The 27,413-nt window shown below is 40.6% G+C and overlaps 3 protein-coding genes across 7 annotated transcripts in view; 1 reads left to right on the top strand and 2 right to left on the bottom strand.

Annotated features, from left to right (window-relative positions):
* Positions 1 to 281, bottom strand: part of Stard9 (StAR related lipid transfer domain containing 9) — a 94,303-nt gene extending 94,022 nt beyond the window's left edge. Inside the window, exon 1 of the mRNA XM_051183618.1 lies at positions 86 to 281. Within this exon, the coding sequence (XP_051039575.1) occupies positions 86 to 132 (47 nt within the window). The 5' untranslated portion in view covers positions 133 to 281. The remainder of the gene's footprint in view (positions 1 to 85) is intronic.
* A 5,037-nt stretch (positions 282 to 5,318) lies between these two features.
* On the bottom strand, positions 5,319 to 22,716 carry Haus2 (HAUS augmin like complex subunit 2). Of its 2 annotated transcripts, XM_051183626.1 has the most exons (6): positions 22,573 to 22,716; positions 14,120 to 14,212; positions 13,613 to 13,682; positions 12,145 to 12,277; positions 9,520 to 9,628; positions 5,319 to 7,599 (listed from the first exon to the last, which is right to left on the bottom strand). In XM_051183626.1, exons 1-6 carry the CDS (start codon positions 22,663 to 22,665, stop codon positions 7,393 to 7,395), a joined length of 705 nt encoding a protein of 234 aa, XP_051039583.1. In that variant the 5' UTR covers positions 22,666 to 22,716; the 3' UTR covers positions 5,319 to 7,392. The 2 variants fall into 2 exon arrangements, with proteins under 2 accessions (XP_051039583.1, XP_051039584.1); XM_051183627.1 differs by lacking the exon at positions 14,120 to 14,212 and having other exon boundaries at positions 22,573 to 22,712.
* Lrrc57 (leucine rich repeat containing 57) lies at positions 22,637 to 27,111 on the top strand. Of its 4 annotated transcripts, none has more exons than XM_051183623.1 (6): positions 22,637 to 22,785; positions 23,075 to 23,180; positions 23,288 to 23,426; positions 24,067 to 24,335; positions 25,428 to 25,613; positions 26,067 to 27,111. In XM_051183623.1, the coding sequence occupies exons 1-6, from the start codon at positions 22,733 to 22,735 to the stop codon at positions 26,106 to 26,108; spliced, it is 795 nt and encodes a 264-aa protein (XP_051039580.1). In that variant the 5' UTR covers positions 22,637 to 22,732; the 3' UTR covers positions 26,109 to 27,111. The 4 variants fall into 4 exon arrangements, with proteins under 4 accessions (XP_051039580.1, XP_051039582.1, XP_051039579.1 ...); XM_051183625.1 differs by having other exon boundaries at positions 22,699 to 22,843; XM_051183622.1 differs by having other exon boundaries at positions 22,707 to 22,836.
* The last annotated feature ends 302 nt before the right edge of the window (positions 27,112 to 27,413 follow it).

A 27,413-nucleotide genomic window follows, 5' to 3' on the forward strand; every position in this document is an offset into this window, starting at 1 on the left:
CCGCCAGTCCACCGAGCAGAAAGCGGGGTCTCGGTCTCCTCTCAGTTCACTTGACGCCTCAGGTGCCCCCTCCTGCCAGACTCACCGCTTGCTGAGAGGCCGGACCCTCAGGGCCACCCGCACATTCGCCATCCCTCAGCCACAGCCCAAGACCCGCACAGCGGTCCAGCGGAAGCATGCCTGGACAGCGTCCAGCGAAAAGACCCAGCCACAGGCACGGCAACAACCACAGACTGCCCCGCCCGCCCCACGCGCCTCGGGGCTGCAGTCCCGGCCTCGCCCGAGGGGCGGGGCCCCCTGAGCCTCCGCCAGTTCTGACTAGAGTGGGCGGGAGCACGCACGGTCCGCCCCGCCCCTCTCCCTCGCAGCTCCCCGGACGCTCCCGCCCAAGTCTGAGCCACCGCCCAGCAGGGGCGGAGCTCTCCCAGCCTTGGCCAATCCTGAGACAGGTGGGGTGGGCTTCCTCGCCTCGCTCCACCCTTTCATCTCTCTCCCTCGCAGCTCCCCGGACGCTCCCGCCCAAGTAGGAGCCACTGCCAGACAAGGACCGGGCCGCCCAGCCACCTGCCAATTCTGAGACAGACCCTCACACACCTCCTCAGACGTCCCCCCCCCCACCGCTCTCGTGCGCGTTCCGCGGCACCTCCTCTGTTCTAAGATTTGGTGACAAAGTTTTTGCTTATTACTTGAAAGTTCATGAATTGTCAAATACTGTTTTTTACCCTGTTGGTCTGAGATGTCAAAACAGCTGCTAAATTTTAGGAGCAAAATGAGGTGGAGGCTGAGTCAGAAAATTGTGAGTTCAAGGTCAACCTGGGCAGTACATGGTCATTTGAGGCCATTCTGGAGTGCAGCATGAAATCCTGTCTCAAAACAATGAAATGCACAAAATAAATGAGTGTTTACAGAGGAGAATTTTTTTTTTGTTTCGTTTCGTTTTCTAACTTACTGGCAAGTTTCTCTTTACTGCCTTGGAACTTCACTGCCACCCTAGCAGTATTTGTAATACAGAGTAAATGTTGTCTGGTCAGAACCGTTTACACCTGTGAAGCCTGAAGGCCCGTTAGAAGGTGAAGGAACTCAAACCCATTCCTGCCCAGTAGTGCTGATGAACAAACACTGAGTTCTAGCATCGGGGAGTTCCAAAAATAGCTACATAGGAAGTTCCTGTATCACACAACAAAAACAGAAACTAGTGTCTGTTTCTGATGGAGACAAATTTGTGTTCACTGAAGACTTCTGAATCTTCATGCATCATGATTAGAGAGGGGTGGGTGCGGTGTTAGCCATTGTTGATTAAAGACAAGACAAAAACACAATAAAACAAAGCCTCTTCCCTCATGGGGATTGGAATTATACGGAAAAGAAAATAAATACCATGGTGGTGCAACATGGTGGAAGACACTGAGTGCAAGGAAAAACAAAAAGGAATAAAGGAAGATGCTACTCTATACGGACTCTGAGCAAGCAGTCACTGATAATGGTGACATTCTAAAATATCTGAGGAAAGCAAGGCTGGGCAGTCATTCAAAGACTATTTCCTACCATTTCTTAAGTAAGCCTCTATTAAGGCAGGAAATGTTATATGCAATAAGTACATATCAGCCTGGTAAAACCTCTGACCTCATAGAGCTGGGAATGGGTAAAACAATTTAAACATACAGCAAATTAGCTAAAGGGTAAAAAGTAATGGATGGAAAAGGAGATGGAAGTGAGTAGAAAAGGGTAATGAAATTAAAATGCAATCAAGGGAGGTCTTAATGAAAACTTACAAAAAGCATGAAAGTTGCACAGAAAACAGGATCAGTAAGTCATGGTGGGTGAAGGGGTCTGTGATCAGGGTCCTGCTTCAGTGGGATTGGTCTGAGTTCCATGTTAGCATGGACCGAATAGCAAGACCTGGTATCCAAGCAAGAAACTAAAAGTTAAGCTGATGTGTGAAAGGGCAGACACAGGGAGAAGGTCAAGGTGAAGCCCCCTGTCTGCTGGCACCTAAGTGGGGGCAGATGGACAGGCAGAGTCAGCATGAGCCATGGTAGTCTCTGGATTTTATTCAGTGAATTGGGAAACCATAGGAAAGTTTGGTAGAAAAGAGTAAAATTGTTTTCATTTTCAAATTTTTTATATTTATGTGTGTGTGTGGGGGGGGAGTTTGCCATTTGCAGCAGAATGTGAGTGGAGAGCAGGGATGTCATACTTGACTTTTAAATCAAACACTGTCTTTGGGAGTTGAGACCAGCTGGGCTTGTTGACTGTTTACATCCCCTTATAGAAGGTAGGGAAGTTCATGGGAATGGCACCTGGGTATTCGGCAACTCTGTACCATCTACTGTATGTAATTCTGCTCTAATTGCACAAACCCTTGGGGAGAAGCTAGAGTACATGGAGGGGGTTAGGGAGAAAGTGAGGTGTCCCGCATCTATGCAGCCATCATTCCTGCTGGAAATAACCCCTCACCCATCTCTTTAATAAGGAAATCCAATAAACTTGTTGGTTCCCCAGAGTGAACCCATGCTCTGTCATTGGGGACTTAGGAGAGATAGACATTGCCTATGCCATCCTCTGATTTCTTATTTTAGCAAGAACAACTTACCATTTATGTGGGGTACCAAACTCGGATCTGCAGGTTTGGTGACCAGTGAGTTCCTTTACTGGCTGAGGCCCTGGTTTATAGCTTTAAAAGATTTTTCTGGCCGGTTTTCAGACTAGTCTGAGAAGTGAGGAGTGTAGAAGCCCAGAGAGATCAGTCAGGCGGCTACTTTAGTATTCCAGTAACAGAACCAGGGCAATGAGTCATGTAGGTTCCTTTTTCTTGTCCATTTGAAAGTACCAATAAAGCAATTTACTAGATAGCTGGCTTACAATTTAGACTCACTTGAAACCCCAGTATCCTGGATAAGATCTCTATTCATGCTGAATGAAAACTGCTGCTGGACTGATATTTCTTTCTTCAAGCTATAAAGCATGACATAATTGGAACATCATAATTTTTTAAAACTATTGTACTCAATGCTCAGATGCAGCATAGTTGGTCAAGTGTATGCCTAGTATACACAGAGCTCTGGCTAGGTTCAAATCCCAGAATGGCAGAAATAAAACACACTGTTATCCCAGCATTAATAAGGATGAGCAAAGTCCAGGCCAGCCTGGGCTAGATGGGACCTTGTTTCAAAAACACAAAACAACAACCCCCCCAAACTAAAACAAAAAAGCCCACCTCATAATTATTTTAATGTGTATTTTTGATATATAATACTATTGTAACAACCAAGTATATTGATTCCTTAATGGCATCAAATATTCAGAGTCTTGGTTTCTACCCCTCTTCACACCCTTCTCTGAATAAATCCTAATTTTGCTTCATTAAGAGAATACATACAGGTAAGAGGAATAAACTCCAAAGTTTTGTTAATGTTTTTCCAGGCAGCCTAGCCTGGGACTCACACTTGTGATCTTTCTGTCTTGGCATCTCAACTATTAGGACTGTAGGCCCTGGGTTTGCTCCTCAGCACTACAAATTATACATTCACACTTACTTGAGACTGAATCTTTTTTTTTTTTTTTTAATTTGTGTCATATTCAAATTCGTGCATGTGTGCTCAGGAGCACATGGAGACCAGAGGTAGACACTGGGTATCTCTCTCACTCTTTACTGTCTTCCTCTCACTGTATCTGATCAGCTCTGACCAGTTTGGCTAGATAGGCTGGCCAGCAAGTCCCAAGAATCCTCTCTCTGCCTCCCTAACGCTAGAATTACAGAGATGTGCCTGGCTTTTTACATGGAGGCTGGAAAATCTAAATTCAAGCCTTCATACCTTTATGGAAAGCACTTTGCTGACAGAGCCACCTCCCCAAACCCCTACTTAAAACTTTGTGTGTGTGTGTGTGTGTGTGTGACAGTGTCTGTCTATATAACCCTGACTGTGCTGGAACTCTACTCAGAGAAATCCATCTGCCTCAGCTTCCCAAGTGCCCAAGTGCTAAGGCCCACCACACCAGGTCCCCACCCCCTTTTTTTTTTTCTTTTTGCCTTAATGTAAGGTCTGTAAACCTTGTCAGAAGGCTGGTGGATTACCCAGGGACTGAAGTTTCAGATAGCTGTAAGCCACCATATGGGGGCTGGGATTCAAACTTGGTTCTTCTAGAACAGCCTGTGCTCTTAAACCTCCAAACCACCTCTCCAATATCTTTTATGTGAATTCATTTGTTTTGCAAGCATCTGAGAAAATCTCACAACATGTTAAGTCATTACAATATAAACTGTATTATGGTTCTTCCCCCTCTCACTCTCCATACTATGGTTTCTTCCAGTCAAGGAATTTCTTAGCTCCTCTTGTCCCTCAGACATCCTTTCTGACTTCTTGAAACTTTGAAAGACAAATGAGAACTGAATGTGGCAGTCACAGACCCAGAGAAAGTAGTAAGTAAAAGGCAACAAAAGCTAGGAAGAGTCTTCCCACACAGCCTTTACAAATTGACATAATCATACTGGAATCACATTTACAAATTTTGTCAACATGCTTGCCTGACATCCCATCCCATCCCCAGAAGCCACTCAAAGGTTTTCTGTTGCTGAGCCTGCTTGCTCCTTAAATTATTTTTAATCTCTGCATGTGCAGGACGGTAGTCATAGGGAAGCTATGACACATGAATGGAATTCAGAAGACAAACTTGGATGTTAGTTGTCACCTACTTGACAGGGTCTCTTGTGTGCAGCTGCATATAAGAGGCTAGCTGGCTCTCCCTTTCGCCTCCCATCTCACTTTAGGGAGTCCAGTTTTATGGGGATTCTGGGGATTTGAACTCAGGTCCCCACCCTTACATGGGGATTTCTACTCACTGAGCCATCTCAGCTCCTGCCTGTTTTCTTGACCTTTAATTCATTTCTTTCTCTTCTTATCCATCTTTATAGTCCATCAACTACAGAGATCTTCAGCTTGCCTGCCCTTGAGTTTCACAAAAATAGAAACAAACATTTGTTCAAACCAGACACAGTGACATATGCCTGTATTTCTACAACCTGGTAAGCTAAGGCCAGAGGATTGTTGAATCCAGCCTAAGTAACATTTAGAAAAAAAAAAAAACAAAAAACAAAACAAAAAACTGATTTTCTCTCCCTCCTAGGTAACTGTTTTCTATAGTCTGAGACTCACTCTATTTCTTGCTCTTACAAACAAACCAGCCTTCATTGAATTAGTTTTTCTTTTTACATTAGAATTTAGGTTAACTTAACTTAAGCTTTTGTGAGTTGAATAGCTTGAATGTTTATACTATGTTTTTCTTTCTGTTATTTGATATTCATATTAAGCCACACTTAATTGAAATTAGTATATTTTTACATCTTGAGGCATTAATAGGAAATAAAAATACAAAACCACCAGGGATATGGGAACATGATAATATACATACACAAAAAAATCATATAAGAAAAATGACTAGATGTTGAAAGAGATTTGAGACAAAATACAAATAAGGATTTTGAGTTGTCTGAGTGATATTCAAAATCTCAACACTACTCTTTTATGGTACATTTGTAAAAGCTGTAGACTTTTTCAAAACAAAGATCTGTTGTTTTGACAGGGTCTTTTTTGGGGTGGTGGGTATGGCTCCTGTTTTTCATGAACATCTATCTACTTTATTATCAACAGGTGAAATCTTGTATTAAGAATCTGATGAACATAATGTTCGCTAAACTTCCATGACACAGAAGATAACAGTATGGAAAACAGAATCCCAGTTTAAACATAAGCCAGAAGTACTTACAGTAACAATGTAAATAAGAACATCTTGAGGCAGTTCTTACTATCTCTACTTTAAGTATACTAGTCTCTATTTTATGAATAACCCTTAGTAAGTAGGATATATCATATTTTTCATTACAAACCTCTACACTTTAGCCAGATGTGATAACACATATCTGGGATTCATGCTCTGGGGAGGTTGAGGCAAGAAGGATCATGTGTTTGAGACCAGCTTTGGCTACATATAAAAATTATCAAAACAAAAAATTTCTAAATTTTACCACAATATGCCCCCCCATCACCCCTTGAATCATTCTTCTTCGCCTGTCCCAAGGCTGCTAGCACACATCGTGAGAGCATAACTAGGTTCAGTGATCTGTTAATAGGACTTTTTTTTTTTTTTTTTTTTTTTTTTTTTTGGTTTTTTAAGACAGGGTTTCTCTTTATTGCTTTGGAGGTTGTCCTGGAACTCGCTCTTTAGACCAGGCTGGCCTCAAATTCACAGAGATCTGCCTGCCTCTGACTCCCAAGTGCTGGGATTAAAGGCATGAGCCACCAGTGACCACCAGATATATAAGACTTCATGTCATCACACTCACACTGAACTGTGACACTGGGAAATGCTGCCTACCACGAAAATTGTTATGGATGTGTGCTCCAGATTTTTTTCAGGGACGAGTAACAAAGGTACTTTCTGTTTGGTATGTACCAATATCCTAGACTCTCAGGAGGGAAGCAAGTGTCCCACACAAACCACATTGCACAGCCTGGTCATACTGAGGCCTTCTCATTCTCCTATTACATAAGTTTCTAGATGTACCAGCCAAGGAATGACACCTTATCAATCCTTCAAAGGGTAACAGGCCTGCTGTGGAACTATTCTGCAGTCTCTTAGGATTAATCACCACAGAAATTTTCAGACTCAGGAATACTCCTATGTTATGAATAAGTTTTCCTGCCGGTCTGGTCCCACAGCCGTACCAACCCCAAATAACACACAGAGATGCTGTATTAGCTATAATGTTGTTGGCCAGTTAGTAGTTTCTTATCTGCTAGCTCTGTCTTAAATATTAACCCATTTCTATTAACCTAAGTATTTCCAAGTGGTCTTATCTTACCAGAGGGGCTGGCGTTCTGTTTTCCCCATCCTACATGTTGAATCTCTTCCCTACTACCTCCTGCATCCTCGTCTCCTAGTCCTGCCTATTTTTGGCCAACAGTGCTTTATTCATTAACCAATAAGAGAAACATGTTTACAGAATGACATCTCCCATCACTCCAATTCAGAAATGTTTTTAAAAGAGATACAGAATCATGATACAGAATCTGCTGTCTGAAGAATGTTCAATTCACTTATAATAAGCTATCATACATATATTTGATCTTCTTTAGCTTTACTAAAAAGAGTAAAAAATATATGAAAACAAAACCAAACCAAACAAAAAAACCTATGTGGATCCCAGGGATTGAGCCCAGGGATTGTCAGTCTTGAAGCAGGAGCTTTTCCCTGCTGAGACATCTCTCTGGTACTCCAAAATTCAGAGGGCTTTTCCAGTGTTTCTAACAACAAAGCCTATCAATATCCTTGTTACAATCACCTGAAAATAGACTTCTTTGACTACACCTAATTAAACAAAAGGAAAGATGGTTATCACTTGGCATTAACAGTTTGGGCATGAACTTTATAAACAAAAGGTAAAGGAGGCACTATATCAAGTTTGTGAAGATAATTTTCTTCACTTAGTATTTTGGGGATACACAAGGAAATTTCCTTCTGTTGTTCTCTCCACTTGAGTATATCCTCTGACAGTTCTTCTGTCTTGTTCACCAAAATATCCATCTGGGCTAGTGCCTTGCTCTATAACATTTGAAATAAAGAAAAATAGAAAAAAAAATGTTACTAATTACCATTATGTCAAAAAATAGATGAAAAACTAATATCTGTTCTTTCTCTAGTTCCTTACTACAATTCCTTAAAACTTTTCCCCACCCAAACACACACACACACACACACACACACACACACACACACACACACACACACAGACAAACACAGAGCTACCTTCTTTCTGTAAGTTCACTTCTCCTTTATCACCAATTTTAAACTTGACGCAAATAACCTCAGGCTTTATCACTATACTGGCTGGTTTGGAATTCTTGGTAATCCTCCTACTTTATCATCCCCAGTGCTATGTGTACAGGCATGTGTGTGTACTAAAGTTGTCTTAAACTGACTCTAAAGGTGTAGGGTGATAAGAGTCTGCAATTCTGCAATTTTCTTTCCTTCTGGTGCTGGGGATAGAGCAAAGGCCTTTTACACACTAAGAAAGTACTGTAGCAAGCTGATCCTTGCCCAAGAAAGTCTGTACTTCTAACATCTTCCAGATAATAATGATCCTCTCTATACATACTTTGAGTGGCAGGGCTCAATCTAGTTTATCCATTATTTTCTCCATGAGTAAAGCATAGTTCTGATCAATCTACTACCTTAGCCAAAGTGGAAACTACTTTCCCCTGAAGCTATCTGTGCTCTCTGTTCATAACTTCCCCACACTATTGATTTGGCCACATTAGTCTCTCTGACGCATGTTCAAACTGATTCTTCAAACTAATTCTGAAAACTTTCTAAAATCTTTCTATGACCTATCCTGTTCCCAGTCCCCTGTCCCAAAAGTAGTCTTTCCTGTGATAAACAGATAGCAACTCCTAATAATTTTACTTTATACTTACACAAATGCAATCCTATGAAGTAAAAAGTATGTATCTTGCTAGGAATGGTGGCATATGTTTAAAATCCCAACACTTGGAAGGCCAGAGGCAAAAAGTGAGTTTGAAGCCAACCTCAACTATATAGCAAGACTGGGGGGTGGGGGTAGGAGGAGGGAACCAGATGGGAAGAAAGTAAAAAAAAAAAAAAAAAAAAAAAAAATAGAAATGATGTCACAGTAATTTTTTGTTTTGTTTTGTTTTTGAGACAGGGTTTCTCTGTAGCTTTGGAAGCTGTTCTCAAACTCTCTCAGTAGACCAGGCTGGCCTTGAACTCACAGAAATCTACCTGTTTCTGCCTTCCAAGTGCTGGGATTAAAGGTGTGCTCTATCACCAACTGGCAAAGTAATATTTTTTTAAGTTTCTTTTTGCTTTGACATAGAATCTCATTTTGACCTTAAGCTAGTCTGGAACTTAGTAAATAGTGCAGGCTAGCCCCAAACTCCACAACAATCTTCTTCCCGCACCCAAGTACTAGAATTATAGGCGAAGAGCACCATGCTTAGTTAAGAAAATGTTTCTTTTGTTTCATGATTTTAATAATGACTAACTCAAAGTGAAATCAGCCAAGCTCAGAAAGACCAACACCACAAGATTTGTCTCATATGTGTATTCTATATTTGAATTGTGGGTCTGTGTGTCATGAATGTAAAACAAACAGTGAAAGGAGAGGAGGACATATTAAGGGATGAGGGGAGGGGTAAAAAGAGTAATAGGATACATGTGATATGCAAATAAAAGGAGACACTATCCAGAGGAAGTGGGAGGGCCAGGAAGAACTGGATGGAAGAGATAGCAGCAGATGAGAACATAATAGAACAAAGGGTAATCACACATGCATATAAGAATATCATGATGAAATGCATGGCTTGATTGTTAATTCAGGAGTCTGAGGCCAGCCTAAGCTTTGTGAGACTATCAAAAAAAAAAAAAAAAAAAAGTTAAATGGGAAGGTCACACAGCTGAGATTTTAGTATAAGAACTAAGGACAGCTATATTAGTATTACTTACCATTTTCTTTAGGTTTGTATCTAAATGAGGGATATTTCTAATTGTTTCAAGATTGTTTTCCAACTTCTCGATGAAAGTCACAGCCAACTCCAACAAATGTACCATATATCTGAAAGACAGTGTATGGTTGAGTGTAAATTTGTCCCACAGGCTCCGGTGTTTAAATACTTGGTCCCAATCGGGCGATGCTGCTTGGGGACTTATTGGGAGTGTTGGGACACAGGCACTAGTTGATAGACATAGATAACTACGGGCAGTCCTTGAAGGCGCTTTCCAATTTCTGATCCATTAAGATGTTAGCAAGCCCTTCCACAATCCTGCCACCACAGATGGAGTTGCACTAGCTGTAAGTATTACAGCTCTGAGGGGAAAGGGTTCCTCAAGGGAAGTGTCACAGCCCTACAAATGAAGATTTCCCTACTGCTGGGGGAGTGGAGGGTAAGATGTTCCCCCAATGCAAGTGTTAGAACTCTGAAGGGGAAGGTAATCAGGAGTCAAGAACGACTACAACACTACATATAGCACACAGACTTCACACGATTTGTAGGGAAAAACTCAAGAGGGTAACTGCTTCTACTAGGGTAAGGGGTAAGAAGCAGCAGAGAACTGAGCAGAAGACAGGGTTTACATAACATTTCTTGGGGGTGGGGTTTTCTAGAGTGGGTTTACAAGTCCAGGGCATTAGAGTATTCTGTGGGCAGAGCCTGGTGGAAGTCCTCAGGGGCAGGGACCATCCACTTGAACACCAGCCACAATGCCTTCCCTACAATGTTGGATGTGCTACCTGTAAACTGTGAGCCAAAATAAGCCTCTCCCCAATTAAGCTGCTTCTGTTAGGTGACAGTGGTTAGAAAAGAAAAGCAATACACAGAGAAAAGGAATTAGCTTTTCTTCTTTTTTTAAATATTTATTTTGTGTGTGGGGGTTTTGCTTGCAATTGTGTCTGTACACCACATGGAGGCCAGAAGACATCACTGAATCCTCTGGAACTGGAGTCACTGAAGAGTGTAAGTTGCCATGTGGGAAGAAGAGCTAGTGATCTTAACAGCTGAGCCATTTCTCCAGGCCCTTAACTTCTCTTCTTTAGTTGTTTGGCTTACTTAGTTAGGACTGTTTGAAATAAGCAAATCTAATTAACACCATTAATATTTTAATAGAATTATCAATTATGGTAAAAAGATTCTTCTCTATCACCTAAGGCAAAACTTAGATTGTCAATCCCCACCCCCCTCCCAAAAAAATGGGATGAGCCAGGCATCATGGTGCACACCTTTAATCCTAGTGCCCAGTGCTTGGGAGGCAGGGGCAGCTAGTCTACAGTCAAGTTCTAGAAGAGCCAGGGCTACATAGAGAAAACCTGCCTCAAAAGATCCAAAATAGAAAAAGAAAAATGGAAAGACACATTATTCATGATAACATCTGTTAGAAAACCCTCAGTGGAGCCAGAGGGTGGTGGCGCACACCTTTAATCCCAGCACTCCGGAGGTAGACGTAGGAGGATCTCTGTGAGTTCAAGGCCAGCTACAGAGTGAGTTCCAGGACAGCCAGGCAGCCAGGACTGTTACACAGAGAAACCCTGTATCCAAAAAAAAAAAAAAAAAAAAAAAAAAAAAAAAAAAAGAAAGAAAGAAAGAAAAAGAAAATCCTCAGTTAAAATAGGGTGCTTTATTCCTAGCACTTGGGAGGCAGAGGCAGGAGTTTCTGTGCTTTTGAGACCAGCCTGGTTTACAGAGTGAGTGTTAGGAATGCCAGGGGTTCATATGGAGCCCTATCTCAAAAAAAAAAAAAAAAAAAAAAAAAAGATGAAACCCCACAATCCACAATTGTTAGTAATAAACAAGCATCCTCACATAGAACCCCTTCCTTAGACAAAACCTCATATTGGTTCAGAGAACAGATCCAAGGAAAAATACTCAACTGATAAAGTACCACATAATTCCTTTGAATATGAATTGATAAAATCTTTGAGCTATATTAACAGTAGAAGTAAGAACAAAGTCCAGGTTTTTTTTTCTCATTCTTGACTATACAGCAAGTTTGAGGTCAGCCTACACAAGACTCTGTCCCCACCCAAAAAAAAATTGCTTCCAGGATCTCGTTACATAGTCCTGGCTGTACTGAAACTTATTATAGACCAGGCTGACTTCAAACTCAGAGATCAACCTGCCTCTGCCTGCTCAGTGCTGAGATTAAAGGTGTGCATCACGATTTCCAACTTCTGTTTTTGCATCTTTTAATATCTTTTCTTTGTTAAATTTCAACAAAAATGTTTATATGTATGTTTGTATATATATATATATATGCAATAATAAATGTATTTCATAGAAAACAGTCTATACCATGTAAACAGATTTTACCATGTTAGGGATCTAATACTTTTCATCAAACCATAATTTATAATTTTTAAAACACAATTGGCAAAACAAAGTCCTTTTCTTCCCAATTATAATCATTTAAAATCATTTAAAAACAAAGGGCACTTGCTAATATATCAATATTAATAATATTAATAAATATAATCACTAACATTGCTTTGTGAATTATGCTACAACTTAACTGTCAGTCTAAACAAAAGCCGTCTTAAAAAAGCATGCATAACTCTGCATTTCTGCTTTGTGCTCTGACCTGTGGTACATAGCTTCCACTGGCAAGTTCTCCTGGCATATGGGTCTCAGCAGTCTTTGCCGGATGGCCCGCCTCTCTTTCAGCACCGTTTCCAGATGACTGTTCATGCTTTGCAGAGTGTCACACTTCTCAACTACAGAAAGCAAAAATGGCTCCACAGTTAGCAACAGGACAAGCACATTTTAGAATCGCTAACAACTTCTTGCCTGGTGACTGCAGAGATGGCTCAGTGGTTAAGGCCTTTTCCAGAGGACCCACAACCATCTGTAATTCCAGTTCCAGGGGATCCTATGGCGGTGTGGAGCTGGGCATGGTAGTACATGACTTTAACCCCAGGATTCAGCAGGCAGAGGCAGATGGATCTCAGAAGTTCAAGGCCAGCCTGATTTACATGATGAGTTCTAGGCCATCCAGGACTTCATGTGAGACCCTGACTCGAAACAAAAAAAAAAAAAAAAAAAAAAAAAAAAAAACAAGAACCCTCCCTGCTGCAGAGTGCTATTATTTTACTACATTTTTAAATTTTTTATTTTTATGTGTATGGGTGTTTTGCCTGTATGTATGTGTGCACCTGGTGCCCATGGACATGGATTCCTCAAGACTGGAGTTACAGACAGTTATGAACTACCATGTTGGTGCTGGGAACTGAACCTGGGTTCCCTGGAAGAGCAGCCTGTGCTCTTAAGCAATGAGCCATCTCTCCAGCACATTACTTAAACTTTGCTTGCTTGTCCTTCAAAAAAATATACACAAAAACCTAGCTCTGCCTGGTTTCTGATTACTGGTTAGTTCTCTAGGAATGGGTGCTATGAAAGAGTAAGACTGATTTCCTAAATTAGTCTGGATTCTTGTCCTACAGTGCAATGCCTCTCTTGCCAAGAGCTCCAGTGCTGGACTAGCATCTACCATGTGGACTTCACCGTAGCTGAGCAATGTTCCTGAAAACCTCCAAAACTGTAAGTAAAATAAATCCTTTTTCCTTGTATGCTATCCAGCCTCAGGTATTTTCTTGTGGCAACAGAAAAAGAGATTAGGGCTGAGAGATGGCTCTGTAGTTAAGACCACTGCCTGCTCTTCCAGAGGTCTTGAATTCAATTCTTGGCAACCACATGGTGGCTCACAACCTTCCATAATGAGATCTGGTGCCTTCTTCTGGCCTGCAGGCATATATATATGTAAGCAATATACTGTATACATAATAAATAAATCCTTTAAAAAAAAAAGAAATGGAGATTAATAGAGGCATCAACCTGATCACTATTTTCACTAGTCAATTGGACTTGTTCCAAGCCAGCCAAGGGAATACAGCAAGAAAACAAAACAAAACAAACAAAAAACCCTGACAACATGTTATGGGACAATTCTTGGAAAAGGTTATGACATTAGAATTCTGCTGCCTGGTGTTTATATATAATAATTCAAGATCAAGCTGAAATCCTAATATTAGTCCCTTAAGCAAGTAACTTACCCAAATATGAAGGATGAATAAGATCTGCTGTATCCTTTTCTAGTTTTAGAAGTTCAATTTCTAGGTTGTTCTACATGAGAAACAAAAGAAAACTTTAGATCACTCAGAAAGTGACCTGAAGTTAAAGACTTAAAACACTGATAAAATGGACACGCTACAGAAACAGAGTATAACACACACACACATATGTTCCTTAAATGGGATGGAGGATAGTTTATATAAAAATCAGGGTAAGTCACAGGAGCCTTTCATTTTGGTATCTTGCTTTCCTTTATTACAATTAACTACTACAATAAGCACCTACCAGCCATGTATTAGGCACTGTTGTAATTTCAAAAGAATGCTATTTAAACCAATTAAAAGGCTTTTTGTTTGTTTTAGTTTTAAAATTGGGCATCAAACTCAGGACATCTTGTATGCTAATCATCCACATTTTCTCTGAACCACACCCCAGCATAGTACAAGTTTTTAAATGGAGACGTAGAATTGAAAAATCTCATAATTTACCTGGTAGATTTCAGCTTGAATATCTGAGATCTGCTGTAATCTGGAGAAGTTCACAAAGCAAGGAGCCATTTTCTTAGGTATGTCTAACATCTCCTATTGGTAAATGAAAAGGGAAAGCATAGTATGTTACAAAAGTATACACACTAGAATAACATATACAGGAGACAGAGGCAGGAGGATCTTTGTGAGTTAGAGGCCAGCCTAATCTACAGATTGAGTTCCAAGACAGCCAGGGCCACACAGAGAAATTCTCTCTTAAAAAAAAAAAAAAAGAAAAGAAAGAAAGAAAGAAAAGTAACATCATGTCCAAACTGCACCTAACACAAAGAACACATTAAAATGTAGCAACTATACCCTCTTTTTTTATTTTACTTTGATAAAGTCTAATATAGCCCAAGTTAGCCTTGAATTTGTTATACAGCCAATGGATGACCTTGAATTTCTGACCTTCAGAATTCTACTTGTCAAGTGTACAGCATAACACCAGGTTTTTTTGTGTGTGTGCACACACTGGAGCACATGTTTTGTATATGCATGCTCATGTACATGTGTATATATGTGCATTTATGTGGTGGCCAGAAATCAACATCTGATGTCTTCCTCTCTCGTTTCTCTGTCATACTTTTTGACCAAGTCTCTCACTGAATCCAGAACTCACCATTTAGAGGCAGGTAAATTAGGAAGAGATAGTTAGCCTAGGACTCTATTTGGATTTTGTTACATACAATATTCACTTGTAATAATGTGCTTGGCATACTAGCTCCTTTCCTTGTTCATACTAGGAACATGTACTTCTCTTTAAACAGTGCACATAGCATCCTCTAGAACTCCTCATTTGCATTGCACTACATGTACTCTCATCCCTGAACAGTAATATAGCAGTTACTCGGTCCATAAAGCTGGATGTCTCAGCTGGTCTTCAGTATTTGCCAGGATCATAAAGAAGTAGGCTCTAATGCCAGTGAAGGAATGAAGGTGCCAGCAAGCAGGCAAAAAGCACACCCTTCCTTCCTCCATGTCCTTATATAAACCACCATCAGCATGTGTGGCCCAGATTAAAGGTAGATCCTCCCACATCAAAAGATCAGATTAAAGGTGGGTCTTTCTACTTCAAATGATTTATTAAGAAAAATCCCAGCCAGGTAATGATTGCTCATGCCTTTAATCCCAGCACTTGGGAAACACAGGCAGGTGTTCTTGATCTCTGTGAGTTCAAGACCAGCCTGGTCTCCAGGACAGGCTCCAAAGCTACACAAGTGAACCCTGGTTTGAAAAACAAAGCAACATCAAAACAAAACAAAAAAAAGGAAAGTAAAGTCCCAAAACAAACAAAACAAAACCTTTGCCAGGCGGTCTTGATGTACACCTTCCTGTAATCCCAGCACTTGGGAGGCAGAGGCAGGTGAATTTCTGTGAATTTGAGGCCAGGCTGGTCTACAAAGCAAGCTCCAGGACACCCAGAGCTGTTATATAGAGAAACCTTGTCTCAAAAAATTAATAATAATAGTAATAATAAAAATAAAAAAACAAACTAAACCAGAGAGAGGGAGAGGGAGAGGGAGAAGGAGAGAGAGAGAGAGAGAGAGAGAGAGAGAGAGAGAGAGAGAGAGAAAGGAAGAAAAGAAAGGGGGAAAAAAAGGAAGGAAAAAGAAAATTTTTCAGGTGTGCCAAGCCTCTTGGGTTTAGTTAATTTCACAATGTAGTCAAATTGACAACCAAGAGCAGCATCACAAATCCACCCCTTGTTAACTTGACATGATATGCTTATGTCATGCTTAATTCCCAAATGAAAACAATAACCAAATCATAATTACACCTAATATGATACAACTATCCATGTACAACTGCAAAAGCACCATAAATTTTAGAACAGGTGGCAATACAGAGATATTCTTTTAGTATCTCAAAACTTAAATAAGATAACCACTGGTATTCTCTTAATTAACATTACATGATAAAGAAATCAAGGAAAGAAAACACAAACTTTCTTAACAAAATATAACAGAAACATTCAATTATAATCCCTGTTACTATAACTGGTATTTAAAATTACCTTCTTCTACTAGCCATTCTGTATGTCTTCTACATCCAACAAGTACCTCAGCAGGTTTTGGTTCTTTTCCTGCAGAAGTGATCCATACCTTCATATCTGATGGGTCTGTGCCCTTTGTCATCCTGCCTGGATTAGACTTTAATCACAGGTCATGGTAGTACCAGGAGACTCCCTAAAGGATCTCCTGTACTCCAGACATAATCTTTCTTACCTCCATCATGGAGAAGCAATCTAATTTCTCCTTGGTAATTTGGACCAATCACTCCTCCTTACACTGTTAGTCCTTTCTTAGCCTGTTGGCCTAAGGGCATCAGAAGCCTAAACTGACTATAGGGAAGTCAGAGATTCCAGTTCAATAAGTTTTGTTGTGTTTCCTGGCAGGAGGAACACTAGCTGCTTCGGAACCAAAAATTTTCCTAATGGGTCACTAAGCGTGATAATGAGTGAATTCCCACAATCTCTTAAGGGACCACAGAACTGAGAGGTTTTGTCAGCTGCTGCCTTCGTACTTGACCTGTGGGGCTTGAGATCACAGTCATGGGCTAAAGAGCACAGCCATGTACTACTTCCCAGAGTTGGGAGAAGGGGTAAAGGTGACTTTCTCTAGTACCCCTGCCATGTTTGGAAAGCTAAGTGGGGTGGAGCCAGCAGTCAAAGTTGACACTTTAATCCAAGCCTGTTTAACATTTTTAAAAGTCTCCTGATCAAAAAAAAAAAAAAAAAAAAAAAAAAAAAAAAAAAGATTACAGACAACACAAATGGGTAACAGTATGTGTGATAAGTATGCATGGGCTTGGGAGATAGAAGAGTCATAGATTAAAAAACTTTTTTTTTTTTTAATTTAAGGATAATAAACTGAGGTCCTTAAAGGAGAAACAGAATAATTAAAAAAATTATAATGGGCCATATAAAGATGAAAAATACACAAAAATTCTACTATTGTGTTTTCCTTGAATTTTTTGACTATTAAGGAGGTAACTACAGAGAGACATTTGATTGTGGGGGCTGCTAAGATAAACCAACATAAAGGTATGTTGACTTCAAAATTTGGGCCTAAGGATACGTTGCTTCGAAGAAGAGGTTCTGCTTCCCCTCCCCAACATATTGTTGTTAAATAAGGATCAGGATAAACAAATAGGCTGAATAGATGTGGTTAGGCAAGGGGACCCTGCCCGCTGGGGATGGTGGGGGAGGGGAGCGGCGTCTGCCGCCTGGGTAAAACCCAGGTCCCGTGAAAATCCTAATCCCGCTTCTGACACCAGATATTGAAGTTAAATAAGGATCAGGATAAACAAATAGGCCGAATAGATGTTTATTCAGGGAGAAATAACTTACAACCTAGACAGATGAACACCAGCAAGTTCCACAGGACAGCTGTCTGAGTCCTGCCAGCAAGAGAGTGTTCCCAGGCTCTTCCTCAGACCTCCTTCCACAGGTCACTTCTGCCCATGGCTCCACCCCCCAATGGGCGTGGTCAGTGCCACAGAAGGAGACAAAGTAACTATCTCACTACACCAACAGAAGATGAGAAGCTATGAATTCCTTCCAGGATAATATGGTTTGATCAAGTAAGACCCTCTGAGAGATCTCCAATGGGAACCATTGCCCAGGTGATTCAACATCCAGAACAGCTTCAAGGCAACTGACTGAGATAATGTAGCCTTGAAGACTACTATAGCCAAGACTTAACCATAATTCTAAATTTCTCAGGATCCCCATAGTATTACTAGTGCCACCAATCATACCCCTAAATTCCCAAAATAATTGTTTATAAATGTTTGTTTTCATTTAAAAGGAGTTGGTTATAAATGGTTAATGGTCATAGTCAATCTCTTTCTAAAGAAAAAAGGGGGATATGATATAGAAATGATGGGTGGATTGTTATGATAAATAAAAATGGATAGATTATTGAAGCTACTTTAATCCAAAAAAAAACTATTAATCTCAAGATACTTTACATTGGCATGAATTTTGGTTTATTGATACAAATAAAAGGTCAGTTTTGTTATACTATACTACACGTATATGTTACACTATATGTACTTTTGTTTAAGGTATTTTATACAACTCATTTAAGTGTAATGTATAGTTAAGAAATACAAATTAATAGTCATCTATAATAGTCAAACTTATAGACATGTTAGTTAGATTTTCTAGATATACAGAGATGTATTTCAGATGGATAATCTTCAAATGCGTCAAAGACCTATAGAATATGGCATTTTAAATGTTTTAACAACTTAGACTTTTCTCAACAGTGAGACATGTCTGCCCCTGGCACCACAAATTACCTCAAGAAAATGATGGACATTAAAGAAGCTCCTTATAGAGTTTGCTTTCAATATGACAAGACTAGACATTTGGGCAAGAAACTACTCTTGCCTGGACTGCTTGACTACATGCTGTATGAACTGGACATGTTGAACTTGCCAAAACAAGATGGGACAGGCCTTCAGGATTCCTGCTTCATAAGAGTCTGCCAGACATTCTAGAGGACACAGAAGAAAATGACTGACAAACTGCCAAGATAGGTCAGAGAGTCCTTCAGACTTCCTTCTTTACTGAGAAATCTGCCAGTCACTCTAGGCCTATAGGCTGAAGATGGATGTTTCAATGTTCCAGAAGAACTTTAGGTGACTGTCCAGGCAGCCAGATATCACTGCCATTTCTAAAGAGTTTTGGAAGTTGCTTAAAATGCACTTCCAGTTTACTTAGTTGTATTATATCCTTCTGGGGGTCTTGGATGGAGTTGAAGATAGACAGTTATAGTTATTATTTTTCTTAATTATGATAAAAATAAATTAGATATAAAACTTTAGATTAACAAAGATAGGATAGATGATAGAGTATTTTCTTTAACTTTTTCAAATACAAACAGACTAAATATTATAACTGTAATTCTTGCTTAATACCTGTTTTGTTATATGTAATTTTATTATGTTAAAGTTAAAACCTTCCGGGCTGGAGAGATGGCTCAGAGGTTAAGAGCACTGGTTACTCTTCCAAAGGTCCTGAGTTCAATTCCCAGCAACCACATGGTGGCTCACAGCCATCTGTAATCCGGTCTGGTGCCCTCTTCTGGTGTTGAAGCAGACATGTAAGCAGAGCATTGTAAACACAATAAATGAATCTTAAAAAAAAAAAAAAAGTTAAAACCTTCCTTTTTAATTAGACAGGAAAGGGGAGATGATGTAGGATGTCCTTTTTTTCCTGTATGCTGTGAATATGTGTTGCTTTTATTGGCTGATAAGTAAAATTGTTTTGGCCGATGGCAGGGCAGAATATAGCTAGGCAGAAAATCCAAACTGAGATATGGAGAGAAAGAAGGTAGAGTCAGGGAGATGCCAAAGGAGAAAGATGCCCAAGCATTACCAGTAAGCCACAGATTAATTGAAATGGGTTAATTTAAATGTGAGAGCTAGTTAGTAATATGCCTCGGCCATTAGCCAAACAATTATAATTACTATTAAGATTCAGAGTGTTATTTCATAAGCAGCTACAGAACAGAGTGAGACACATAAAAACTTCAGCTACAATGAAGCAGGTGCAGGAGGCCAAAACAAGAAAATCACATTTGAGGCCAACCTGGGCTACACAGCCAGACACAGTCTCAAAGAACAACACCGGAACTGGGGTGTAATTTAGTGATAGAATAAAAGGTGTCTGGCATGTATGAGGCCCTTGGTTCAATCCCAATAAATACCATATACTTTACATTTGTATATAGAGATCTGTAACTCGGTAATCTTTTCTTTACATTTAATTCTAGCTAAGGGGCAGTCAAAGAGAGACAATATAGCAAAGAGATTAAAAGTTGAGGCTCTCAGAGGAGTGTACATGGAGACTGCAGAAGAGGACAAGACATTGAGAAAAGATTAACAGTAGATACTGAGATCTCCTTCCAGAAACCTTCCTCATTTTATACACAGACAACAATACCCCATGACTCATTCAATCTTGCCAGAAACATATCTAAGATGTAAGGCAACTGAAGCAATTCTAGGAACAGAACCAAAAGAAAGTATGCCTTTACCTTACAAATAGTTAACCCTACCTTTCTTTCACCACCTAGTCATTCTCCAGTATACAGATCAAACATAGCAAAGATCACAAGAGCTGTCTGTAGAAGAGTGGTAGGAAATCACAATGTTAGATGTCACTATAAAATTGTGTGGGACTGCTAGAGATTGCCCAAACCTAGGGCTTCACAAATGTTAGGCAATCACTCTAATGTGACGCTATATCTCTGCTCATCATCTGTAACTTTAAAAAATTATTTACTTTTAATTATATGCATGTATGTGTCTATACTATCTTTGTGTGGTTACCAATGGAAGCCAGCAGAGTGTATCTGATGCCCAAGAGCTAGAGTTACAGGCATTTATGAGCTGCCTGATGTCTGTGCTGGGAACCACATTCTGATGTTCTAGAAGAGCAAGTGCTTTTAACCACTGACTCATCTCTCCAGACCCCACCTCTAACTTTTAATGCAAATAAATGATGTGCACTAAAGGAATGGGGTATTTAAATAGACCATATGACAAATAATGCTGAGAGTGTTTCAGTAGTATAGCACTTGCTTAGGACGTACAAGGTACTAACTAGGTTCTAGCCCCAGTAATTGAAAAAAAAAAAAAAAGTTTGCTTAGAGTAAAATCAACCTAAAAGTCACTAAGTAGTTTCTTTCTTGAGATTAACTGTTCAGTAAGACTTAAAAAAGGGTGTCTCTTAAGGAACTGTGGAATGGCAAGTTTTTACTGTAGTTAAAACAAGAAACTGGCTAATGTGTGTTACCTGGCAATAGGAAGACAACCATAAAAACCACTACCACCCCAAAAGGTATCTAAAAACCCACCATTCTACCAATGCCTGAAATCATTTATGGGTACCTTATTCTATGGTTAGGAACTTGTATCCACTACCAACACTTTCTAGAGGGCAATGAGTTTCAAATGTGTTAAAGCTATGACATAACCCGATAGTTCTACGACAGAAGAATTGTACAATGGGAAGTGAGAAAACCAGGCAATGTGGTAGAAAGAAAACAATGGGAGAAGTGAGGAAGGATTAAACTGAAAGACTGTGCCAGCTCCTGTGGAAGCCAGTTAGCCTGGACCACCTCAAACACTCAAAGCAATGCTGGGTCTTCGAGAAAAATCCAAACTCACCAGGCAGTGGTGGTGCACGCCTTTGATCCCAGCACTTGGGAGGCAGAGGCAGGAAGATCTCTGTGATCTCTGAGATCGAGACCAGCCTGATCTACAGAGCTAGTTCCAGGACAGCTAGGGCTGATACACAGAGAAACCCTGTCTTAAAAAACCAAAAAAGAAAAAAAGTTCAAACTCTTTTACAACACATCTTACCACAGTTCACCCTTATTACTTTATCACTATCTATTTAGAAACAGAGTCTTGCTATGTAGCCCTAGATGGTCTGTAACTCATTAGCCTTGGGATTATAGGTGTGCACCACCAAGCCTGGCTGTTCACAGTTCATTTTAAAAGGATCTTAAAGTCCTTGGTCATTTTCTACTGTTCCCTTCATACATTAGATTTATCCCTTTTCTGTCTTAATCCTTGTATGTACATGTCTAAAACAACCACTTCTTGGGCTAATCTTTATTTTCATCTCAAAATCAAAAGCTTCCCTCATTCACACTCCAAAAGCGCGCAAGCAAGCAAAGCAAGCAAGCAAGCAAGCACACACACACACACACACACACACACACACACACACACACACACACACACACACAGAGTCTCCACTAGAGTTCTTTTGTACTCAGGGCTTCCTGCCCCAAATATGCTTCAATATTTCACATAGACAAGCGTTATCAGAAATGCTTGTTTTAAGTACCGGCCAGTATTTCTTTGTCACTGGCCCCCACTCCACAGTTAGAGCGGTGGTTCCCAACCTGTTGCTTGTTTGGGGACTGAACGACCCTTCACAGGGAATCATCGGAACACACAGATATTTACGTTACGATTCAGAAGAGTAATAAAATTACACCTATGAAGTAGCAACGAAAACAATTTTATGGTTGGGGGTCACCACAACATGAAGAAATGTGTTAAAGGGTCGCAGCATAGGAAAGTTGAGAATCGGTGGTCGAGTCGAAGTAGTTATCAGGGGAAGGGGGAAAAAAAGCAGAACGCTGTCCACCTGCAACAACCAGCCTAGGCACTCAAACCACAAGAGTACTGGGAACTCCGTCTACTCCGTCCCTCACACGGGGGAATGATCCCCACCGGGGAATGATCCAGGCCGCAGCCTCCAAGGGGCGCTGCCCGTTACTCCACACAGCCCACAACTGGCTAACTGCCACCCGCGCAGCCACGACCACCACCTCACAGCGGAATTCTGTCGCCCCCTTGATGACGCCATCACCGCCCCAACCTACCTCAGTGACTATCCCCGAAGCCACCCAGTGGTTCAGCAGTAACCCAGCTGCACTCGGTGCGGACGCCGGGTCCCACGGGTTCGGGGCAGCCATGGCTCCCACACTCCTCTGGGACTGGCGCGAGGAGTGAGAGGCACACAACGAACGGTCGCGCGGCTTGATGATGTCACAGGGCGTTCCCGCCCGGGCGGAAGCCCTGGGAGCGCGTCTCAGGCGAGCGCGGGTCCCCGGTGTTCCCTGGCGGCGCCTTCTCTGCACTGAGCGGTAGGAGGCGAGTCTCGAGCTCCCAGACCCGGCAGCGGCTACAGGAGGCTCCCTGCCCGTAGCTCAGCTGCCAAAGCAGGAGGACCTGCTTTCTCCTTGCCACACTCTTGAGCTGCCCCCTAGGAAGTAGGGATAGGCAGAAGGTGACAACTGGGACAGGAGACCCTCACGGGAGGTTTACCTGATGGCTGTGTGTCTGTCTAGACTGGGCGGTGACAGCTATGCTTCTTTCCCGCAGGGAACTGAGCCGCAGCGCTAGGATGGGAAACAGTGCCCTCCGCGCTCATGTGGAAACAGCGCAGAAAACTGGTGTCTTTCAGCTTAAAGACCGTGGTCTGACCGAGGTGAGACGAGAAGGGGGCCCGACCAAGAAACTAAAAGGGAGAGGGGTGGCGGGGTGGCTAAGTTTATTTGGTGCGGGATTTTCCACGCTGTGAACTCCTTTCTCCAGTTCCCCTCAGAGTTGCAGAAGCTGACAAGCAACCTTAGGACCATCGATTTGTCCAACAACAAGATCGACAGCCTTCCGCCTCAGCTAATAGGAAAGTTCACCCTGCTGAAGAGCCTCTCCCTCAACAACAACAAACTGAGTATGGCTTTTGTGCCTAGCTAGCTTTTGCTAGTGATCAGCAGTTAAGGGTGTTTTCCCTCTTACAAGCTGATTCTGTTATGAAATCAGTTCAGGGCATGCAGAATGTTAGAGCATTGAAGCTTTCTGCCTCTTGCACTAAATCTGCATGCCTCCTTGGATAATAGAATCATCATTCCTAGGTTAATTTGGACTTGGGAGACTTACGGGATGCGATGTAAACAGAGTTCTCTAATTTGGGGTCAGGGTGGAATGGATCTTCCAAACCTCCCTAGATTGTTAGAATGTACTTAGGCCCCTTTACAAAACGAAACTATTATACACATAAATGCTTTTTTGCATTTTGATGGCTCTTAATCTCCCGAACGCTGTTGGTAAAATGTGATACCTAAATATGGCATGTGAGAATTCTATGGAAAAGTCGGGCCTGTTTACTTAGGGCTGTAATCCCAGCTACTCAAGATGCTGAGGCAGAAAGATCGTAATTCCAAGGCCATCCTAGACAACTTAATAATGAGACCCTGTTTCAAAAATACAAACAAAAAACAAGATGAAGCAGGCTGCCATACTGTCTTTTTGTAAACTAAATTAGTTCTATCAGATTCAGATATTTCTCTTTAAAAAAAAAATTTCTTCACCAGCTGTTATACCCGATGAATTATGTAATCTGAAAAAACTGGAGACTCTAAGTCTAAACAACAATCACCTGAGAGAGCTACCGTCTACCTTTGGGCAGCTCTCTGCCCTGAAGACCCTGAGCCTCTCTGGGAACCAGCTGGGAGTACTACCACCCCAACTTTGTAGCTTGCGCCACCTGGATGTAGTAGACCTCTCTAAAAACCAGATTCGGAGTATACCCGATACAGTAGGGGAGCTGCAGGCCATCGAACTCAACCTCAACCAGAACCAGGTTGGTATTTTATTTGTGTGTGTGTATTGCCACCCTCCCCAGTGTATGTTTGGGTTTATGGTCTCCTAATACCTTCCTGTTCCTTAAATGCTAATCATGGAGTTGAATATCAGAGGCTAAAAGATATACTCCATGAGCTGAACTTATTTCAGTACTCAGTGTCACACAGTGGGTTGACAGTGACTGTGAATAGTGTTCAAGGTGTTTGAGGAAGGCAAAACAGACTAATAGGATAATTACAAAACAAAGAAACTAATGGAAGTTTTGAAAATCTTCGGTTCCTTTTCACACCCACAATCATTTAGTGAGCGGCCATGTTGGGATGGCATAGTGTAGGAAATGAGAGGCCTACACCATAACTCTGAGAGCCAGGGTTTTTTTGTTTTTTTTGGTTTTTTTTTTTTTTTTTGCTTTGTTAAATATGTATTCTTTTGTTGAAGAACCCCTAAGTGGTTGTTTTGATTTTTGATTAACATTTGTCTGGAAAAGCATTCTGCACTAGACATGAGGCAGAGTGATGAAAGAAACATTTGAGAAGAGGTAGCCCTTAGTTAATGTAGCATCTATGCTTCTACATATGTACAATTCAGTATATTTGCTGGTACATACATGTTATTATTTTGCTAGACCATAGTTAACATGATATTCAGTCTTTGAAGTTGGCTTCATCTTTCCTGAGACTTTCAGGGGAAAAAAATAAGCATCAAGTATTAGTGGATAGTGAGTACATGGGAAGCATGGACCCTTGGTTTCAGCAATAAAGCAGTAGGTATCAAAATGTTTGTGTGGCTGTTTTTCTGAGTAAGGTTAGTGGCAAACTTTTTCCTTAAACTTACATGATTCTCATATTTTCTATAAATGTACAGTACTTTTATTATTAGTTTTTATTTCTGAAAAGCTGCTGGTAACCTTCAAATCATTTGATTTGAAAGTGGAGGAGTAACAGAAGGTATGTTAACACAGGCTTCTGTAATGAGTAGGTAGTGAGAAAATGGAGGCAGTAAAATAACTAGGACACAGTCAAGATTTGTCTCAGTGTAGGAAAAAGTAGCCATTCTGCTCTTCACTCTCTTCCTGTTTTGTTTGCAACAGATATCTCAGATCTCAGTGAAGATATCCTGCTGTCCTCGCCTGAAAGTCCTGCGTCTGGAGGAAAACTGCCTTGAGCTCAGCATGCTCCCACAGAGCATCCTCAGCGACTCCCAAATCTGCCTGCTTGCTGTGGAAGGCAATCTCTTTGAAATAAAGAAACTTCGAGAACTAGAAGGTTATGATAAGGTGTGTATTAGCATATTCTATATTTCTAGTGTGTGCACTAGAGAAAAGGCTGAGGTAACCTAGGTGATGTCGACAGTTAGCATCACCAGGTTCCTTTTTGGAGGTAGTTCTAAGACTTGGTCAGTCTGTATTATGCCAAGATGACTTTCTCCACATTCTGCTTATAGCATCTTTTTATGCTTCCTAGTAAAATACATGGGAAAAAAAAATCAATGTGATTTAATAGTTAGACTTTGCTGGGTGTGGAAGCATGGCTCTCATCCTACCACTTGGGAGGCAAAGGCAGGCAGATCTCTGGGAGTTTAAAGGCCATCAAGGGCTAGATAGTGAAAAATAATTTTGTATGAACCAAGTCAAATTAAAAAGAAACAAATACAAAAACCCAAGTTAAAAAAATACACTTATATTTGCCCATACCAAATACCATATGTATATTTTTCTTTCGTATTTTAGTACATGGAGAGGTTCACAGCCACTAAGAAGAAGTTTGCATGATGTTCTCCGGGACCATGGGAACCTTAAAGGACACTGACTTGGAACCTCTGTTGGAATCTGGCCGAGTTAGAGACTCCTAATGTTGGAGACACTCCAGATTATGTTTCACTTGATGACTTTCTTCCTTTAAAGGATTATCTCAGATAAACTAAAGGAAAAGGACTTAGGAGACAGGAAAGAGCCCTTCATTTTGAACCACGGATAGGGCAATGGCCAATGTTGATCTTCAAAACCATCATTAGTTGGGCTCTAAGAAGCCTGTAGGTAGTTGCTATTCATGCAGTGAGGGAATGCTGCCTGGTAACAAAATGACTCAACAGCACAGCTAGAGATTTTGTTGAGCTGCAGTGTGTCAGCTTTCATAAAATCAGTTACCACATCACTTCTGTGTTAACACTTCATATTTTTATGAGATTCTAATTTGTGGGAAACTTGGATGGTTAAGGACATAATATGCTTTTGTGTCAGTCCATCAATTCAAAATCAATGCACTTCGAACTTGGGATGTATATACATACATATATATGTAGCTATCTTAAAGCAAGCTTTGTCAAGACAAGCACCAACACACAGCCAAGAAATGTCCCCAAGGCTGCAGCAGCAGTTTTACTATTGCAGGTGCCTTATTGGTAGAAGGCTCTGAAGAGCTAAAAGTATATGCAAAAACTGTAAAATTTCTGTTTTTTAGACAGGCTTTTGCTATGTAGTCCAGGTTAGCCTCACACTTACAATCTTCCTGCCTCTACCCCCTTAAGTACTGGGATTACAGGCATGCGCCACTCAGCCCACTTGTAAGATTTTAAATGAATTTTAATAATCAAGATTTTCCTGAAGATTTGTTAAAAATCACGTATTATTTCTGGTAATTTCTCCCCCTTTTGTATTTATGACTGTACTAATCAAATTACCTTCAAGAAAACCATTGCTGTAATATTTTAAAATAACCTATGATTATCATGGCCATTCTCTGAGAGGACATACTAAATAAAATATTTTTAATTAACTTTGCTGGAAGCAGTGTTAATCATTTAAAGAACTTATAATCTGTTGAGTGGTCATTTGTGCTTTGAAAGTAAACTGGAAGTATGTTTCATGCTCTTGTTTGGTTTCATGAGGAGTGAAATCCATTGATGTCATTCAAGACTTTTCTGAGGAATTGGGAATCATGCTTAAGAAAATGTGAAGGTACACACACACACACACAGATTTCTGATTGTCACTGCTAAGAACATTGCAAAGTATTTAGTAGTTAAATAGTAGTTAAAACTAGCTTAAAGTTGGAAAATTACAAGAGTTTACATGAAG

The sequence above is a fragment of the Phodopus roborovskii genome, unplaced genomic scaffold, assembly GCF_943737965.1.
Source record: "Phodopus roborovskii unplaced genomic scaffold, PHOROB, whole genome shotgun sequence".
In the NCBI taxonomy this organism is placed as follows: Eukaryota; Metazoa; Chordata; class Mammalia; order Rodentia; family Cricetidae; genus Phodopus; species Phodopus roborovskii.